This window comes from Neomonachus schauinslandi, chromosome 9 (genome assembly GCF_002201575.2).
Source record: "Neomonachus schauinslandi chromosome 9, ASM220157v2, whole genome shotgun sequence".
Taxonomy (NCBI): Eukaryota; Metazoa; Chordata; class Mammalia; order Carnivora; family Phocidae; genus Neomonachus; species Neomonachus schauinslandi.
In genome coordinates, this window is record NC_058411.1 from 47,433,329 (window position 1) to 47,452,044 (window position 18,716).

The 18,716-nt window shown below is 35.8% G+C and overlaps 1 protein-coding gene across 1 annotated transcript in view; it reads left to right on the forward strand.

The window, feature by feature from the left end:
• Positions 1-18,716, forward strand: part of MAP4K5 (mitogen-activated protein kinase kinase kinase kinase 5) — a 110,701-nt gene that overhangs the window by 15,711 nt on the left and 76,274 nt on the right. The window contains exon 3 of the mRNA XM_044918069.1: positions 9,473-9,530. Coding sequence (XP_044774004.1) covers positions 9,473-9,530 — 58 coding nt within the window. The remainder of the gene's footprint in view (positions 1-9,472; positions 9,531-18,716) is intronic.

An 18,716-nucleotide genomic window follows, 5' to 3' on the forward strand; every position in this document is an offset into this window, starting at 1 on the left:
CTCCAGTCCAGGTTAGCTCTTGAACTTCAGGAGCTATCTATTAAATGGCTTATAGGGTATCACTAGTTGGTTTTCCATTGGAACCTAAAATTTAAATATGTTCAAGTCTGAGCCATTCATCTATGCCCCTTCACTATCTTCCTGTCTTGCCCCATAAGATGTGTTCATCTTCTTTGTTTGTCTTTGTAGTGAATGGGACCACACTGTCCACTCAGTTGTGCAGTCCAGAAACTAGGGGTTATGCTAGGCTTGCTGTTTCTTTGCATTTCACATTAATTAACTTACCAGTTTGTAATGGAGACAAGCTTGAACTAGAGTATAACAGAGGAGGTAAAGGGAAGTGAATGGATTTGATTTATATTTTAAGCCATCAGGATTTGCTTATATATCAGATGTAAAGAATGTGAAAGGAAAGAAATGAATGATCTTGGGTTTGGATTTAAGCAACTGAATGGATACAATTAATTTTATTTAGATTGGGAAGATATGGAAATGAATGGATTTATGGAGCAGGGATAATTTAGTGTTCTGTGTTAGACTTGTTAAAGTTGAGATGCCTGTCAGGTTTCCATGGATTTAGGAACCTGGAGCTGAGTAAGGAGAGATTTGTCCTGGAGATGGTTGTTAAAGCCATAGGACTACATAGGAGAATGTTAGATAAAGAAAAACTGAAATTCCATCATCACTCAGGATAGTTAAGAAAAGAGGGAGTAATAAAGAAGCTGAGGCATTATTGAAGGTTTGAAGAGAAGGGAGTAAAATAGTCCTTATGAAGAGTGGAAAATCACCTTCTCCTAGTGGAGAAGTTGTAGTTTGAAATTTGTGTTATGATTTCAAAATAAGACCAGTTAACATTATTTTAAATTCATTTCCAGCAGCATTTAGCTACCTAGCTATTCAATACCAATATGGAATGAGTGGATGATTGGGTTTAATCAGATTAGGATCTTGCCAGGCAAGTGTGATACATGGGAAGATGGGAAAGAAGTAAGAGAGTGTAAGAGAGTGACTGTAAATGGAGTGATTGACCATGGAACCCTGAAAGTTAAGGGAATGTGAGGAATTGAGACGTAATTGGTAGCCATAGGGGAATACTTTCATAAGAATGGAAGGACTAGTGAACTGAAAGGATAGGTCATCAGCAGGAAGTAACAGTGTTTGAAATCAAGATTCAGATAGGAGGTCAAGGAATGAAAAGTTAGGAAATAGATCTGGAGGATGAAGTCTCTAAAGACTTCCTTTAGAGGCAGGAGAAGAGGTGGAGAAGATGACTGTGAACCGGAGGCTATAAAATCTTAATGAACAAGGAGGGGGTGACCAAGAAGTTAGTAGATGGTAGCTACAAGAGAACAGTGGGTGAGACAGTCTGTCTTGAGCTGCAGAGGAATCTTATGTCTCACCATTCCCTTCTTTACACTCTTAAGTTCCCTTAACACGAGATAATTTTACTTCTTTGAGATGCCCGTGTTTTCTCCTATCTTTACACTGTTGCCTGGAATTCTCCCGTAATCACTTACCACCACCACCACTACCATGCTTCTCCTGCAACCCCAAGGTCTCTCATCAGGTCTCAGTTTAGATTTACTTTCTCTTGGAAGCTTTCTCCAGCCAACTTTGAATGGGGTCAGAACCCTTCTATGTTGTCTTTTATCACCTTTGAGGGCACTTGTCACAATGTATGGTATTTACTGTTTACTTCTCTCTCTCCAACTGTTAAAAGCCTTGGAAGACAGGAACTTTTTAAATTAAATCTCCAATATCAACAACAGTACCTGGTGCATAGTCAGTAATATTTGTTCAGTGAATGAACCAGTCAAAAACAGTGTTCCATAAAGATGCAGGTATAGAGGTTTTATAGCCTATGATATAATTGTTTACATTTTTTGTGGATGAACCAGTACTTTGCATTCTTCAAACCTTACAGATGCTGTGTTGCTACTTTTGTATTATAGTTCATATTCTTAAATCTCGGATGCATAATCCTGACTGAGAAATAGTCACTGGCCACTAGAGATAGCTTGTTAAATACAGAGAAGTCTCGATTTTCTGTTGTTATGTTAAAGAATATTTTTGGAGGAACGGGCCATATTTAAAACTGGTGGCCCCAGTTGGCTTTACAGAAAAGTTTTGTGACCCTAAAAATATGATGGAAGGAAGTTAATTGGAGATAGGATGAGGGGCCTAATGTTAAGAACATAAAGTTGTGTATAAAGGCTGAGCTCACTTACCTTCATGGTGACTGTCTTGATTGCCGTAGGTTTTAGATGACTGTCATTAGTTACCAGTTTCATTTTTTGACGTAATTTTAAAAAATTCTCTTCTAAAAAATTCTAACTTCATCGTGACAGAGGTGTAATGTTCATTATTAAGTCTTATCTTCCTATTCTTTCTTGAAAACTTGTAGGTAAAATGTGTAGACACAGGACTTTTCCTTTAATTATTTTTAGTCACCTTAAAAATTTTATAGCATGTGAGGAAGTTCATGGCTGAAAAAACTGGCAGCTGCATGGTATTGTTGAAATAGAAATGGCTAAATAAAATCTTTAAAAAAAAAAAAAAAGGGCGCCGGGGTGGCTCAGTTGGTTAAGCGACTGCCTTCGGCTCAGGTCATGATCCTGGAGTCCCGGGATCGAGTCCCGCATCGGGCTCCCTGCTCGGCGGGGGGGTCTGCTTCTCCCTCTGACCCTCTTCCCTCTCGTGCTGTCTCTCATTCTCTCTCTCAAATAAATAAATAAAATCTTTAAAAAAAAAAAAAAGAAATAGAAATGGCTTAATCAGGATGATCAGCATCTTTACTTTTTTTTTTTTTTTTTACCTTTGAGCAAGTGGAACTCTAAGAGTAATTTTTTAATATGAATTTAAAAATCCAAGACTGGACAGTTTGAGTTAAAATGCTTCTCTGATAGTAAATTGACTTGGAAATATTAAGAGGTTAAGGGGAAATGCATTAGCAATGAGAATAGAAACTTAATTTAACTGGAAATTATTCTCTTCATGGATTTTATTGTGACATTGACCCATTTATTATTAGTTTATCTTTCCCCACCTAGTAATTTCAATTCCTAATTAATAAGAGTTAAATAAGAGAAAAGCAGGGTGCCTGGGTGCCTCAGTCAGTTAAGTGTCTGCTTTCAGCTCAGGTCATGATCTTGGGGTACTGAGATCGAGCCCCACATCGGGCTCCCTGCTCAGGGGAAGTCTTCTTCTCCCTCTCTTTCTGCCCCTCCCTGCTGCTTGTGCTCGTGTGCACACTCCTTCTGTCTCTCTCTCTCTCTCTCTCTCAAGTAAATAAAATCTTTTTGGGGCGCCTGGGTGGCTCAGTCGTTAAGCGTCTGCCTTCGGCTCAGGTCATGATCCCAGGGTCCTGGGATCGAGCCCCACATCGGGCTCCCTGCTCCGCGGGAAGCCTGCTTCTCCCTCTCCCACTCCCGCTGCTTGTGTTCCCTCTCTCGCTGTATCTCTCTCTGTCAAAGAAATAAAATCTTTAAAAAAATAAAAATAAAAAAATAAAATAAAATCTTTTTAAAAAAATAAGAGATTAGCTATAGTAACATTTTATTAGAGTTCTGGGTGTTTAGTATACTTTTAAGTCTGAATAGTGAATATCAATAACCTACTAAAATACCTATGAATTAGAAATATATTTAGATCCTTTTTGTGCAAGTGCTTTGGTACTTCCATTAGTTTCTTTTGCAGGATTTTCAAATTCTTGTGCGTTAAAAACAAAAATACTTGAGAATGTCGCATTAAACTTGGAGGGAATAGTTGGGTTTCAAAATCAGTATTATGTATGACTCTTCTGGATTATAGTGTGAAATTACATAGTTAAATTTCTGAAAGATCTCTTTAGTAAATTGAATCTGTAAAGTCTCTGTTTAGATCTTTTTTTCTGAAAGCCTCTTTGCCTTTTATTATAAAAGAGCCTGGTACTGCTTTCTGTTTTAAAAATCCAGCTGGAAAATTACAGAGTACAAAAATTTGTCCATCGGTTCTTCATTTGGAGAGAACAGAAGTATGTCTTCAAAATGGAGACTGACCTTTAAGCGTTCTATCAGTGGGAGTTTTAGCTTTTATTATTTTTCTTTTTATTTCTGTTACTACATATATTTTGGCTTCTGCCTGGTACAGCTGAATGTTAAAATACCATCTTTATTTTATGTGGTTCTGTAATTGTTGTTCATATTCTCCAATGAGCTGTTTCTTTCTGAGCCCCTCAGAATCTCTAAAAAAACAAACAAAAAAACACAGCAAGGTGTCCTTGGTCTTTGTGTCTTTATTTTGGTTCTATTAAATTGAAACAACATATTTGTGTTGATTGTAATCATGAAAATTGACTCCTAAATGTGTCTGAAAGTGTCCTATACTTAAAATAGTTTTCTGTGTATTCTTTTAAAAATAATTAATAGACTTAATTTTTAGTACATTTTTAGATTACAGAATAAGCAAATAGTATGTAGAGCTACATTCATCTACCCCCCCAGCCACCCACATACCCATGGTTTCCCCTTTTATTAACATCTTGCATCAGTGTGGTACATTTATTACAATTATTGAACCAGTATTGATATATTATTATAGTCCACACTTGTGAAGATTCACTTGTTGTGTTGTACAGTTTTATGGGTTTTGACAGATACATAATGATGTGTATCCATCATTACAGTTTCACACAGAATAGTTCACCACCCTAAAAACCCCCTATGCTTTACGTATTCATCACTCTCCACCCAAACCCCTGGCAACCATTGTCCTTTTTGCTCTCTGTAGCTTTACCGTTTCCAGAATGTCACGTAGTTAGAATCATATGGTATTAGACTGACTTCTTTCACTTAGCAGTATACATTTAAGGTTCATATCTTTTCATGGCTTGATGGCTCATTTGGCTAAATGAGAATAAGCCACTGGCTAAATCACTAGATAATATTCCACTGTGTGGATGTACCACAGTTTGTTTATCATTACCTATTGAAAGACATCTTGATTATTTCCAGTTTTGGTGATTATGAATAAAGCCTGCTATAAACATTCTTCTGCAGGTTTTTGTGTGGACATAAGTTTTTAACTTAATTGGGTAAATGATAAGTGGGGATTGCTAGATCATATGGTAACACTATGTTTAGCTTTGTAAGAAATTGTCAAACTATCAGTATATGTGTTCTTAAGAATCAACCAAATTGGGGCATGTGTGTGGCTCAGTCGGTTGAGCCACTGACTCTTGGTTTCGGGTCAGGCCATGATCTCAGGGTTGTGAGATCTGCTTGGGATTCTCTTTCCCTCTTCCTCTGCCCCTCCTCCCCGCTCGATCTCTTTCTCTCTCTCTAAAATAATTTAAAAAAAAGAATCAACCTAATTAAAAATCTGGAAGGATATACTCTAAACTATTAACAGTAGTTACCTCAGGGGATGAAATGGGGGGAGGTGGGGGGGGGACGGTCATCTTATTTTGTAATATCTGAATTTTTTAAAACAAAATACTATTTTGTAATTTTTTACAAATAAAATTTTTCTCTAAAATACTTTACTTAATGCATACTAATAAAAATTGAAAATGAGGGGTGCCTGGGTGGTCAGTTGGTTAAAGTGTCCAACTCTTGGCTTCAGCTCAGGTCATGATCTCATGGGTCATGAGATTGAACCCCGAGTCAGGTTCCGCGCTCGGGGGAGTCGAAGATTCTCTCCCTCTGCCCCTCCCCCCACTGGCTTATGCCCTCTCTCTCTCTCAAATAAGTAAATCTTTTTTAAAAAATTGAAAATGAGTTAACATAAATAAAAGAAGACCATTTAAGCAGTATATTATTAGTTTCATAGCACTTCCTAGATGTGGAGGATTTTAATATTTTTTAAGCAAAGAGGATAATTACCTTACTCCAATCATAATTGTCCATTCAACAAATTTATAGAGCATCTACCTGCGGCATAGTTCTTTATAGAATCCTGCCCAGAGCTAAGAAGAGAACACACTTCATTCAACCTTGGGATGTCAGGCAAAACTTCCTAGAGGAGGTGATATCTGAATTGCATTCTGAAGGAGAAATCTGAATTAACTAGGCTAATGTGGAGGGGAGAAGGGCAGGGGAAGGAGAATGTACCAGAATGAGGACAATGTTTTCAAACTAGAGACCAAGTCATTTTCTTCTGGTTAATCTGATTAAAATCAGAATTAATTGTTTCATATTGTCAGAGAAGCATATTAGATCTTTTCATGCTCTTGGCACTTGTTTGATAATCTGTATTTGGGAAGTGTGGGCTCATATTTTCTTTTGGTTTCTAGTGACTGGCAGGGTGTATTGCCCTAATGCCTGTTTTGCTTGGGAAACTGGAATAATGAATACCCTGAAGGTATTTTGTTGCTGGAGATGTTTAAGCATTTGTCACTGTCACATGAGTTAAACATTGCACTCTTTATCTGAATTTTAGAGCCTTGAATGGTTCAACTGTCACTGTTTTTGAGTGTACATACATGTTACTTTCTTGGGCCATCTATGTCTCTTATACTTAAATCTTGCTTCCCATATGTAAACTTCCACTATATATCCATAGATTTTTTTTTCCTGTTTTCTATAGGATTCCAGGGAAAAATTTTAAAATTATCACTTAGAGAAATGCAGAAAGAGGGAAAAACCAGGAAGTGTATTGACATGAAGGGATGAAAGTGGATTGTGTTTGCTAGATTATAATGCAGGAGCCTTAAAAAAAGAATTAGTTGAGTCTTGTCAGTTGATATTTTTCTGAATCCTGTAAGTTGGATTTTAAACATTTTGGAAGGCTACTGACTGTTATTTGGTATCTTTTTCCAGATTATTTAAAATAATTAATAACATTTTTCCTTGGATCAAATTCATCTCTCAAATTAAGACCTTAAATATGAAAGAATTCACAATTTCTTACATTGAAAATCATCATAGGAAATAATTTAATGTAAAATATGATTAGCACATTACCCTGTTTTCAATAAAAGTCACCCCTAAAGTCTATTAAATATTATGAAATTAAAACTTTTCTCTGGTAACTGTTGCATTTAAAAAAGGAAAACAGAATTCTCATCTATTGAAAGGAGCAGTGAAACCTTGACATCAGAATACAGTTACTGGGTTCTAACTCCCATCTGTTGCCCCCGGCCAGCAGAATAGCCTTGGGCATGTCCCCTAACTTGACCAGCTAAGTCTTCATGTTTAAATAAATAGAATTAAGTAATGAATATGAGAGTTCCTCCAAACTGTAAAGCAATTACAAATATAATTTGCATCATTATCATGGAATTTGTCTTCCAATACACATTTTATAACCCACTGAACAAGAGGTCAATTATTACTGCTTATTTTATAGCTTTTGGCCATGTTTTCTGTACCAGAATCTCACTGGCATGTGAAATGTTGAGCAGTGGACAGCCTAAATCTATGTGGACATATTTTTCTATAGCCCACGGGAGGACTGAAATGCTGAAAGATCTTAGGAACTGGGGCAGGACCTAAGGCCAACAGATAATTCTTTTGTCCGAGGGCAAGAAAGAGGAGAGGGTAGTTGTGGTGTGAGGTTTTTGGCTGACCTGTTCCATGTCTCTAAATGTGTTTGTGTTTGGGTGAGGGATAATTATATTGGGGAGGAGAGTTAAAATGTCTGTTCTCTTCCCCAGGCCCCTCCTTACGCTAATTTACCATGATAGGTCAGGAAAATGTGAACTTCTTATCACAACTTCTGTAGAAGTGTGAGACTTCTGTAGAAAATCCTTTTTCTCTTCTTCCTGTTTGTGATTTTCCTTCTGTATCCCTCTCCCCCATTCTATTCTTTTTCTCACCTTCTTTATGTCATTTCTAAAAGTATTCCTTTGAAGGCTGTCTTCCCTACATTCTTGGTCATTATTCTATTTTCCCTTTTTCCCTCTTGTAACATTACCTATTTAATCCAGCAAATTAGTATAATTTTACTTTGCTGTTTTATCATACACTCCTTATTTTTTATGCCAATTATGAAAGTTTACATTTGAATCTAATAGAGTAAATGAAAGACATTGTAAAGTATTAAATTGCATTTCTACATATGGTGTGCCACTGGATGTAGTGAAGATGAACATTCATATTAGCAATGACAACATAATAGTACAATGCTTTTAGACTGTTTTGGTAGTATGTGTTGATGGCCTTAAATGCTCATATTCATACCCTTAGACCTAGTTAATTTCAAACCTTGGAATCCATTTGAAAGAAATAATCTTAAATAATGAAAAGACTATGTGTAGCATTCTTAATGTCTAACAGTAAGGGAGAATGATTTTGTGGACTATTATGTAGCCATTTAAAATTATGTATAACATGGAGAAAGTTCATAATTTTAAAAACAGAATTAAAATTTGGACCTACAAGAGAACTTAGCGAATATAGATTTCACATTCAAGGTTGGTGAGAATATAAATTCACACAGTTTTGTTAAAGGGCACTATGGCAATATTTTCATTTAAAATCCACACACCTTTTAACCTAACAAATAGACTTGTAGGTTGACTTACTGATAAACTCTGGTATGTACCAAAATATTTGCAGTTATAATCATTGCAGCACTAATTACAATAAGTCTGTCCAGGGGCACCTGGGTGGTGCAGTCGGTTAAGTGTCCGATTCTTGGTTTCTGCTCAGGTCCTGTACTCATGGGTCATGGGATCCAGCCCCATCTTGGGCTCCCTGCTCAGCCGGGAGTCTGCTTGAGGAGTCTCTCCCTCTGCCCCTTCCCCTACTTGGGTGTATGCGGCGCTCATGCACACTCTCTAAAATAAATAAATCTTTTTAAAAAATCAGTCTGTCCATGATTTTTTGGTAAGTAATGAATAGTTTCTTTTCTAGGAATTTATCTGAAGGAAATAAGGCTGTGGATAGATATGAAGCTAAGATATATTTATCCCTGTATTTATAACTGCAGAATAATATTAAAACCCTCCATGTTCAACAATACCAGATTAGTGAAATACAGTCTATCTCCCATCAATAGAAAATTATGCAGCATTATAAATAACATTGTAGAAGACTATGTAGGATGGCATTATCTTCTACCGCACATACACATGTAAGCACTTACACATCTACACATGGAAAAAAAGAAACACATGCTCTATTTAACTTTTTTCCTCTGGGTAGTAAGATACAGATGACTTGTTTTTCTAAATTTTCCCTTAATGATCTATTATTATATTTATAAAATATATAAAAACCATGAGTATTTTTTTAATCAATAAGAATATTAATTCTAGTATAAGAAAAGACTTAGCAGAAGTATAACAAATAATAGCTAGTTTTGAGTGGTGGGACAAAAGGTAACTGTGTGTGTGTGTCTTTTCTATATTTTTCTTTAATGAGAAAATGAATATATTCATTTTATTGGAAATATTCTGTTAAAAGCATGGTTGATAAGCAGCTAATTAACTTAGTGCCAAATAATTTTTATATAATTAACAAACTTAAAAACATTTTTATTTTCATTTTAGGCTAGAAATATTCATACAGGAGAGTTGGCTGCAGTAAAAATTATCAAATTGGAGCCTGGTATGTATTAAAACTCTCAAGATAATTTTTGAATACTTTTCTTGTGTAGTTCATAAATATAGGACTTAACAAGCATTTTCCATATTTTTTCCTTATTTCCCTTCTTCCAAAAAGAAATCTTTGTTGTCAGGGCAGTAAGATATCCAATATGGTTATAATTAAATTCCATTGGAGGTTGTTAGTTAAAGATGAGTTTGGTGTGATAGTTTTGTTGCTAAATAAAATTTGAAATGTGCACATTCAAAAATTGGAAGGCACATTGACGGTGTTAAAGTAATTTTCTTTTAAGGTTGTAGTGAAATATTTGAACTTCTTTTATGAGAATTTAATTAGGAAAGTATTCATTGATGGGGCGAAATATTTGGTAATATTTGGGATAATGGTATTTTATATGTCAGATGTAACCTGGCTGTTACATTTAATAATTCTGGTCTTAGCCTAGTGCCTTTTTTTTTCTAAACACTTCTTTGTAACAGAAAGCTGTTTGTTTTAAAACAGACAGGGGTGCGTGGCTGGCTCAGTAGAGCATGCAAGTCTTGATCTTGGGGTGTGAGTTTGAGCCCCATGTTGGGTGTAGAGATTACTTAAAAAAAAAAAAATACTGAGAAATTTGCTTTGAAAACAAAACAACTGTGTAAAACCTGAAACGATTTTGTTAATTTCAATAACCTAAGAGTTTTCTAATGAGAGCAGTAGTAGCTTTTTCTCTCCAGTTTTTTATTGTGGTAAAATACATATAACAGAAAATTTACCAACGAAACCATTTTTTTTTAAGGTTTTATTTATTTATTTGACAGAGCGAGACACAGCAAGAGAGGGAACACAAGCAGGGAGAGTGGGAGAGGGAGAAGTAGGCTTCCCGCCGAGCAGGGAGCCCGATACAGGGCTTGATCCCAGGACCCTGGGATCATGACCTGAGCCGAAGGCAGACGCTTAACGACTGAGCCACCCAGGTGCCCCTGAAACCATTTTTAAGTGTATAGTTCAGTGGAATAAAATACATTGATAATGTTGTGCTACCATCACCACCATCCATCTTCAGGACTCTTCATCTTGTAAAACTTAAGCTCTATACCCATTATATAGTAACTTCCCATTCTGGTCTTCCTCCTAACCCCTGGCAACCACCATTTTACTTTTTGTCTCTGTGATTTTCACTACTCTGGGTACTTGATTTAAGTGGAATCATATAGTATTTGTCTTTTTGTGACTGGCTGGCTTATTTCACTTAGCATAATGTCTTCAAGTCTCATCCACTTGTCACATATGTCTGAATTTCCTTCTTTTCAAGACCAAATAACATTCCATTGAATGAATAGATCACATTTTACTTATCCATTCATATGTTGATAGACACTTGGGTTGCTTCCACATTTTAGCTATCGTGAATAATACTGCTATATGAGGATGAGCATACAAATATTTCTTCCAGACCTGCTTTTATTCTTTTTATATACCCAGAAGTGGAATTGCTAGATCATATGGTAATTCTATTTTTAATTTTTTAGGGACCACCGTACTGTTTTCTGCAGTGGCTATACAATTTTGCATTCCTACCAGTAGTGTTCAAGTGTTCCAATTTCTTCACATCCTCATCAACACGTGTTATTTTTCTGTTTTGTTTTGTTATCGCAGCCATCCTAATGGATGTGAGGGGGTATCTCATTGTAGCTTTTTGCATTTCTGTAGCGATTAGTGATGTTGAGCGTCTTTTCATGTGCTTATTTGTATATCATTTTTGGAGAATTGTCTGTTTAAGTCCTTTGCTCATTTTTTAATTGGGTTGTTCGTTTCTTTATTGTTGAGTTTTTGGAGCTCTTTGTTATAATCTGGATATTAATCCCATATCAGATATATGATTTGCAAATATTTTCTCCCATTCCATGGGCTTTTTACTGTGTTGATATTGTCTTTTGGTGCATAAAATTTTAAAATTTTCATGAAGTCCAGCTGGCCTGTTTTTTCTTTCGTTGCTTGTGCCTTTGGTACCATACTTAAGAAATCATTGCCACATCTAGTGTCAATGAGCTTTGCTTTATTGTAAGAGTTTTATAGTTTTACGTCTTACAAAGTCTGTGATCATCTTGAGTTAATTTTTGTATATGGTGTTGGGTTCGGGTCCGACTTTGTTTTTTTGCTAGTGGATATCCATTTTCCCAGCACCATTTGTTGAAAAGATGGTCCTTTCCCCATTGAATAATTTTAGCAGCCTTGTCAGAAATCTTTTTGGTTGAAGGCCAAAAAATCTTTGACCATATATGCAAGGGCTTACTTCTGGATTCTCTATTCTATTCTGCTGGTCCTTATGTCTGTCTGTATGCCAGTATCACGTTACTTTGAGTACCATAGCTTTGTAGTAAGTTTTGAAATCAGGAAGTGTGAATCATCCAATTTTAATCTTCTTTTTCAAGATTGTTTTGGGGGGCGCCTGGGTGGCTCAGTCATTAAGCGTCTACCTTCAGCTCAGGTCATGATCCCAGCGTCCTGGGATCGAGCCCCGCATCAGGCTCTCTGCTCGGCGGGAAGCCTGCTTCTCCCTCTCCCACTCCTCCTGCTTGTGTTCCCTCTTTCGCTGTGTTTCTCTCTGTCAAATAAAAAAAAAAAAAAGATTGTTTTGGCTATCCAAGGTCCCTTGAGATTTCATATAAATTTTAGGATAAATTTTTCTATTTCTGCAAAATAATGTTGTTGAAAAAGGAGTGGTAATTTTTGACCAGGTAGGTGAATATTTGCTGATTGTTCATTTGCTGCTTCATAAACTTAGACATGTAGAATAATTGTGTGACTGTAATTATGCCAAACAATTTCTTAATTTGAGCATTAAAAATGTTTTTGCGGGGCGCCTGGGTGGCTCAGTTGGTTGAGCGACTGCCTTTGGCTCAGGTCATGATCCTGGAGTCCCGGGATCGAGTCCCGCATCGGGCTCCCTGCTCGGCGGGGAGTCTGCTTCTCCCTCTGACCCTCCCACCTCTCATGTGCTCTCTCTCTCTCTCATTCTCTCTCTCAAATAAATAAATAAAATCTTTAAAAAAAAATGTTTTTGCATTTCAGATACAATATTTTCATCATTATGTATATGATTCATTAAAGAGAGATTACTGAGGGTAGCTTATGCTGCAACACTTTAAAAATAAGCTTTCATATACGACACGGTATCGTTTTTTTCCCTGGGTATTAGAAATTGTTATAATATTCTTAGAGTTCTCCCCTTCTACACTGTTGGTGGGAATGCAAGCTGGTGCAGCCACTCTGGAAAACAGTATGGAGGGTCTTCAAAAAGTTGAAAATAGAGCTACCATACGACCCAGCAATTCCACTACTGGGTATTTACCCCAAAGATACAAATGTAGTGATCCGAAGGGGTACGTGCACCCCGATGTTTATAGCAGCAATGTCCACAATAGCCAAACTGTGGAAAGAGCCAAGATGTCCATCGACAGATGAATGGATAAAGAAGATGTGGTATTTATATACAATGGAATATTATGCAGCCATCAAAAGGAATGAAATCTTGGCCATTTGCAACGATGTGGATGGAAATGGAGGGTATTATGCTGAGCGAAATAAGTCAATCAGAGAAAGACATGTATCACATGATCTCACTGATATGAGGAAGTCTTAATCTCAGGAAACAAACTGAAGGTTGCTGGAGTGGAGGGGGGTGGAGGGATGGGGTGGCTGGGTGATGGACATTGGGGAGGGTATGTGCTATGGTTAGTGCTGTGAATTGTGTAAGACTGTTGAATCACAGACCTGTACCTCTGAAACAAATCATACATTATGTATGAAAAAAAGAAGAAGATAGTAGGAAGGGAAAAATGAAGGGGGGAAATTCAAAGGGGGAGACAAACCATGAGAGACTATGGACTCTGAGAAACAAACAGGGTTCTAGAGGGGAGAGGGGTGGGGGGATAGGTTAGCCTGGTGATGGGTATTAAAGAGGGCACGTACTGCATGGAGCACTGAGTGTTATACGCAAACAATGAATCATGGAACACTACATCAAAAACTAATGATGTAATGTATGGTGATTAACATAACATAACAAAAAAAAAAGAAAGAAATGAAGGGGATTAAGAGTACACTTACTGTGATGAGCACTGAGAAATGTATAGAATTGCTGAATCATGTGCACCTGAAACTAATATTATACTGTTTGCCAATTATGCTTGAATAAAAAAAAATATGGATCACAAAAAAAATACTCTTAAGAGTTCTCTTATTAAGTTCTATTTAGTAAGTATAGAGTGATCTCCAATGATGTCACTAAGACAAATAGAAGAGAATATAACACAACTATGCAAGCATTTGCCTCTTCTGGAGGAGTCGTGAGCAGATATTCAAGTTATGTTCAAGGGATGGTTATAGTCCAGATAATGAATGGGCTGCGTTCTCAGAGGGAAGAAAGATATTTATCCCTTCTCTGCCCTCAGTGAGTGCACTGGGCTTGCTTTAGCATATTCACTTATTTGAGTTGAATGTATCTTTAAAAATCTTACTATACTGACTTCTCATTAAGTCATAAAAGAGAAACATATACCATCATATGATGTTATTATTTAATACATAAAGATTAATTGTTGGGACCATTAAGATTGAAAGGTTGGAATTTTTTTGTGCTTGTTGACCTTATGTCAGAGTCCCTTAATATGTAAGATTGACTAATGTTTAAATTCTCCCCCAAAAAGAATAATATAGAAGTTCAATAAATGCTTGATAATGTGATTTTAGTATTTGATCATTTTTATAATGTTATTTGCCTATACTTATATTTTGCCCAATTCTACAAAATTGTCTTTTATTATCGATTTTTAGATGCCATTTGCACTTTGAGAATAGTGACTCTTCATATGTTTTTCAAGTTTTCCCCAGTTTGTCTTCTCTCTTTGTACTCTGCTTGTCATCCTTTTCTTTTCTGTGTGAAAGTGATTTCTTTCTTCTTAGATAAATTTTTGGTTTTCCTTTCACTATTCTCCTTTTCCTCAGTAGGCCTTTTCTACTAGACAATTCTAAAAGTATTTAACTGTAATTTTTTCTAGTTTTTTCCCTTCTTTTCTTCCAGTATTTATATATTTGCTCCATCAGGAACAATTTCGTTCTAAGGGGCGAAGGAGAGCTCTAGGTTTATTCTTTTTCAAGTGGCTAGATAGTTTCCCAGAGCTGTTTACACAGACTCTTGTCTTTTATTCTCAGGGTCAAAATGCCTTGACTGTTGTAAACTAAATTTCCATGTATCCATGGGTTTTGTTTTCTGTTCCAGTGATTGTTTTTCCCTCCTATTCCTTCTTCAGTACTATCCTGTTTTTGATGATTCTAACTTTTCAATGCATTTTATAATCTTCACTGCTTTTATTTTTCAGGAGAACTTTAAAATCATTTTTGTCAAAGAGAAAAAAGCTTGTGAGGTTAATTTAGAAGATACAGCATTTTGAGAGTAGAAATTCAGGTCTTCAGCCAAGTATTATAACTTGCCAAATAATTCATATTTATGATATTTCTTGCTGTTATGAATGTCATTTCCCCCCCCCTTACACTTTCTAGTTGGTTACTGTTGATATTTATGTAAGTCATTGATTTATTGGACTTATTTTCTCTCTGGCAGGTGGCTTTTCATCGATAGCATTTCATTAGATAGCTTTTCATGCCCTTTTGCCTTTAGTTTAACTTCGTCAAACACTGATCTTGCCAACTCTCCTTTTTGATTATATTTGTGTGGCATATTAACAAATGGATACAGCTGCTATACTTGGGCCTGTCATTTTACTTTAATCCTCTCTGGGTCATTGGTTTTTAGGTGTATGTGAGTTTTATTTTATAACCCAATCTGAATCTTTCTCCTTTTAATAGGTGAGTCTATTACTGTATTGTTTAGTGAAATGTTTGATCCTTTGTTGTGGTTTTATTTTCTAATGTTTTTTGAAGCTTTTAAAAATTTAAAAAATTATGGCTCTTTTACTGCTGATAATTTGAAAGGTACACAGTCTAGTTTTAACAGAGGATAGGATGGCTTACAAGACTTTAACATGTTTAAATGGATGTTTTTGATTTATTAACTTAAGCACTGAAAGTCATTGACTTCTAGGCTTAAAGATGTTGAGTTTTACATGTTTATACCCCCCTGCCTCTTCATCTCCCAGTTTTCAGACATTGGTTAGTTTATTTGGAGGTTTTTGCCTGAGAATTTTTTATTATACTGGGGCATTGAGTGTGTGTTAGTCTGCATATCTTTTAAGAATTATAATATACCAATTATTTGAACTTAGTTTTATATTTAAGTGGATTCGGTGCTCAGTATTGGTCTTTTCATGCCATGTCCCTGCCATTCTGACTGGCTTATTTTGTATCAGCTATTAATAGAAGGAATCAAATAATCATATACATTTTCCTCTATGTATTAGCAGTAGTATAGTTTGAATCCACAAATTGATTGTTCACCCCAAACCTGCTCTTCCCTCAGTCTTCCCCATTTTGACAAGCAGTTAGCCAAGCCAAAAATCTAGGCGGTGTCCTTGGGATTTCTCTCTTTTATTTGTACTCCAGAGTCAGTCTGTTAGCAGGTTTCTTCAACTCTACCTCTAAAATATATCCTGCATCTGTCTACTTCTCTTTATTGTCTTCTCTACCCTTCTAGTCTCACTGTCCTGTCCCACACCTCCCATCTACTACCATCTGGTTGCCACCAAGCCACCAGACTGATCTTTTTAAAACACAAATCAGATCATAGTGCTCTCCTGCTTCAAACCTCTCTGAAGCTTTCGAATCCACTTAGAATAATATTCTCACTTTCAACATTGCTTATAAAACCCTACATGATTTGCTCTGTCTCCTTCTCTGAACTCATCATGTAACTTTTTCCCTTCTCTAGTCTGCTTTCATTTTCTTTTTATTTAAACAGTCCAAGATTAAACTAGCCCTTCATTCTACCTGAAGTACTATTTTTCATGATCTTTTGAACAGAAGGCTTCTGGTCATTTACATCTCAACTTAAAAGTCATGTCCTCAGAGAGAGCCATTTCTGACTACCTAATTTGAAGTGGCTACTCAAGCTCTTGTTATTTTAGTTCTCTGAAATAAACTGTATATGTTTATGTATGCATATGTGTTTGTATAATAAATATAAATAAATATATAGTGGTCTCTCTTGGCTGCTATATTTCAGCATCTGAAACAGTGTAATACGGTATAGCAGGCACTCAGTAAATAGTTTTTGTACAAATGAATATTATAAATGTCTTTCTTTTGCCTTTGAATAAGAATGACCAGTTAACTAAATATAGAACTATTTGTATCACACATTATTCCACCCTCAAAAATGTGTAGACATTTTCTCTGTGTGTAGTGTTGGGGGAAACTGTAAGGCTGTCTTGGCGTTTTTTCCTCTGCAGGTCTTGCTGCTTCTGCCTGATTATTTGTGGCACTAATACTGCTTATCTTCTATGAGCTGTGATGTTCAGAAGATAAGACCTTAATATTTATTATATCTTCAGATTTCAGTTCATGGTTAATAGTAATTGTAATTTTAGTAAATTTAGCAAATAACAACTGTAAGTTTTTCTTATACTTTAAATATATATACTTTGCATTTTAGTAAATAGTTTCATTTATTTTCATCATCTGTGCTTTAGAATTTGAGGAATTGATCTTCTGGTTGTGACAGTAATTTTATTCATTTGGATGGTTTCATTACATCTTATTCGAGGATTTTTTTCTTTTGTATTTTGCCTCTTTTTATTTATTTTTTTTAGAAGATTTTATTTGAGAGAGAGAGAAAGAGAGAGAGCACATCAGAGGGGGGAGGGTCAGAGGGAGAAGCAGGCTCCCCATTGAGCAAGGCTCCCGATGCGGGACTCGATCCTGGAACTCCAAGATCATGACCTGAGCTGAAGGCAGTAGCTTAACCAACTGAGCCACCCAGGCGCCCCATGTATTTTGCCTCTTTTTAAAAAAATGTTTTTCCGTTGACCATAGATATTTATTTATTTATTTATTCATTCATTCATTCATTCATTTATTTTAGCATTTTCACCAAAGTAGATGGTGTTTTTCACATTTTTGGAATGTGAAAATTAGGTAAAAAATATGATGGTATGCGGGCGCCTGGGTGGCTCAGTTGGTTAAGCGACTGCCTTCGGCTCAGGTCATGATCCTGGAGTCCCTGGATCGAGTCCCACATCGGGCTTCCTGCTCGTCAGGGAGTCTGCTTCGTCCTCTGACCCTATCCCCTCTCAGGTGTTCTCTCTCTCTCAAATAAATAAATAAAATCTTTTAAAAAAAAAAATATGATGGTATGCTAATGAATTTTCCCAACATTCAGTTCAGATGCTTCAAATAATTCTGGAAACAGCTGTATTTCAGAAATGAATTTTTAACTGTACTCAGCAGCTTTTAAAAAAATTTGTGCTAAAACCAGTATAATACAAAAGTGCTTCCTTGTATCGATTTAACAGATGAGCTGGTTTAGAATTATATTTAGACATGAAAAGATAATTATTTGCCAATATGACTTAGAAAAAGCCTTATGTCTGGTAAAACATAAACAAGACTTTTCTTTTTTTGAGTAAATGTTATCCCAGCTGTAAACTTAATAATACTTTTCATCCCAGGTAAAAATACATTATTGAAGTTTATACTAATTGTCCAGTCCTGAATTTTAGTACAGATTTACCTCACAATTTAATCTTAAAGATTATTATATTTATAATATATATTTATGTAATAATATATTTAAAATTTCACTGAAACAGATTGCTTTTGCAACTCTAATACTCGTAAAAATTCTAAGTGAAACTTAGAGTTAAAAATAAATTAGCGTAGAGAATTGGTTTTTTTAATTAGCCACAAAAATAAAAGAAAAAGAAAATGTCAGCATTCCTTCCTGTGTCTCTGTATTTTTGTTACCCTTCATATACACAGGCAAATGATTATTTTTAAGAATGATTAAATCGTCTCTATATCTTATTTTCATAGTAGATACTTATTAAATATGCGTATCTACATCTTACGAATCGTGACATTCGAATAAAGTTTGGCTTACTAGTAATTAGTATTGAAAATAAATGATACTGATGATACCATTGTGAATTTTAGTTTCATTTTCCATCTCTTTGGTCAGACATAAGGACTGCCCTAGAAAAGCAGGCAGATATTATGATGATGCATGTCACCATGTTTTCCTGTCTGTGTCTG